This window comes from Trachymyrmex septentrionalis, unplaced genomic scaffold (genome assembly GCF_001594115.1).
Source record: "Trachymyrmex septentrionalis isolate Tsep2-gDNA-1 unplaced genomic scaffold, Tsep1.0 scaffold128, whole genome shotgun sequence".
In the NCBI taxonomy this organism is placed as follows: domain Eukaryota; kingdom Metazoa; phylum Arthropoda; class Insecta; order Hymenoptera; family Formicidae; genus Trachymyrmex; species Trachymyrmex septentrionalis.
The window spans coordinates 1,342,507-1,344,676 of NW_017304417.1; the positions used below are offsets into that span (position 1 = coordinate 1,342,507).

At 39.3% G+C, this 2,170-nt stretch overlaps 1 protein-coding gene across 2 annotated transcripts in view; it reads right to left on the minus strand.

Moving 5' to 3' along the window:
• The window catches only part of LOC108756561 (lachesin-like), a 48,939-nt gene that overhangs the window by 3,099 nt on the left and 43,670 nt on the right, over positions 1-2,170 (minus strand). Inside the window, exons 6-7 of one of the 2 annotated variants that reach the window (XM_018500455.1) lie at positions 213-344; positions 13-132 (exon numbers count right to left, since the gene is read on the minus strand). In XM_018500455.1, the coding sequence (XP_018355957.1) occupies positions 13-132; positions 213-344 (252 nt within the window). The remainder of the gene's footprint in view (positions 1-12; positions 133-212; positions 345-2,170) is intronic. The other variant, XM_018500456.1, reaches the window with a different exon arrangement.

A 2,170-nucleotide genomic window follows, 5' to 3' on the forward strand; every position in this document is an offset into this window, starting at 1 on the left:
TGGGTCTCTCACCATTATTTCTGTACCATGTGTTTAGAGCCTTCGGCGAAGACTCCACGTAGCACTGAAGAAGGACGTCGCTGTCGACGGGTGCCGCTACTAACTGGTTTGAGACTTTAATCAGCGGTTTGACTTTAACGAGAAAGATGCAATTAGTCGTGTAACTTGGCCGAACGGAAGTTCCTACCTAGGAGCAACACGCGTACACTTACAACGGACGTTGACGTAATATCTCTTGCTGACCGACGGCGGCACTCCGTTCGACGCGATACAGAGATAAGATCCCATCTCCTGCCGTTGAATACCCCGCAGATGAAGTTGCTCGCCCTCAAATGTACGTGCTGCTTTAACATTTCCGACGTGATAAAGGATGAGAGATTTGAAAATACAGACGTCTTTCGGACACGGCTTTCAATTTTCGACGTATTAAGCTTAAACCGATATCATTTCTCAAATATCATCTCTTTTCTATGGAATGCAAAAGATGCACCCTACGTATATTATCTGCCACTGGTTTCTTTCCCGCGAAAGAAAAAAATTGTAACAAATAATCAATCAGCGACTATCGGCTATTCCAAGAAAAATTTTAGTCTCGGTTTTAAGTGAGAAATCTGTGTTTATAAAAATTCATCGAGCTAATTACGAGATACTTTTTATTTATCACAGATTAGTCCTTCAATCGTGAGAAGAGAGAGATGTCCACTCTTTTCGGAAATTTATATATAATAATTGGCGGAATATATGAGGGAGTTCGCGAAATCGTCTCGTCGCACGTAAAGACATGACGTAATTAAAGGCTCTCGAAAGAATATGAAACCAGTAACGATATGTAACCAGGCGTTGTAATGTGTGATTCTACGGCAGAGAGGAGAGACGGTGGAGTCACTCTGGCGGGGTGGAGATATCGCGACGGCATAACGTTTTCGCGACGCAGTGTACACACTGGATATTGCAATCGGGTTCGCGAGTCGATAGAAAGGGGGGACCATGGCGAAAAGGAAATATATGTAAAGTCAACATCCATCACTCACAGTCAGGAAGGCTAATCGGATGGCTGCTTTTCCGCGGGACACGGCACGGCGCGGCGCAACGGACAGGGCGAACCCCGTCGTCGCTCTTTTAAAAGTGTGATCCGCTTGTAGGGGAATATTTCATCTCGAAAATCACATCCGCACATACCGTATGGATCAATTAAAGATAAATCGCTGGACATACGGTTCCGTTTAGCCACGACCAATCGCGTTCTTTTAGAGCCGGCATCATAATCATTAGTCATATCCCGACGGTGGGAATTTTCATCTATCTTCGGCGATGACGTATTTCGCGTTTAATAGCATCCCTTCGGTGAGGTGTGATGGAATTTTATTTCAACCTTTAAGACCGCAACTGGCGATCATCTTACTTTCACACGATAATTTCAGCATTATTGTTTAATTGACAATTAATCAAGTCGGTACATGAGTTTCTATTGTTATCCGTGTGTTGTATCTTTCAGTGTATTCTACCCCGGACAGAATCATGTAATAAGCGTGTTTCTGTCAATATTAATTATTTTATCTCTCGTAATAGAAATGGAAGAATCGATTTTGCAGAAATATCTAAACATTTATAGCTAGATATAACTCTGAAAATAATTTTGATTATAGTTTAATGATGAAAGACATATATCGTAAGTTACTTTGGAATATTGAAAAAGTATTTTTTCAGCGTCAATTTATACACTGGAAAAAATCGAGACATTTGATCTAGACGTTATGTGCTTTAATTAGAGACATTTGCATTTGTTTAACATTATTAGAAATTGTTTAGCAATTTTGTTTAACATTTTACATCTTGCTGATTGATAAATTGTTATTTTCTATAAGGCGCGGGGTGGTTTCTTTCTCGTTTTCTGAAAATTATCAATTTTCGACAAAACGCATTTCGAAAGTTTGCTTCTCTCTCAGTTATTTTGACAGGTCAAAACAGTTATTTTCTGTATCTAACTAAATTTTTAAATATTTCAGCAAATCCGTCTTCTTTTCAGCACTGCAAAATGTATTATTGTCTCTTTGAATTTTCATGCAAATCGGGAGAAAAATATTTTCATTTCATATTAATTTTCTCTTTTTCTCGCGTAATTTTTGCGTCTTTTTTCAAAAGTAAAAAATTTTTTTACCCCCCCCCCCCC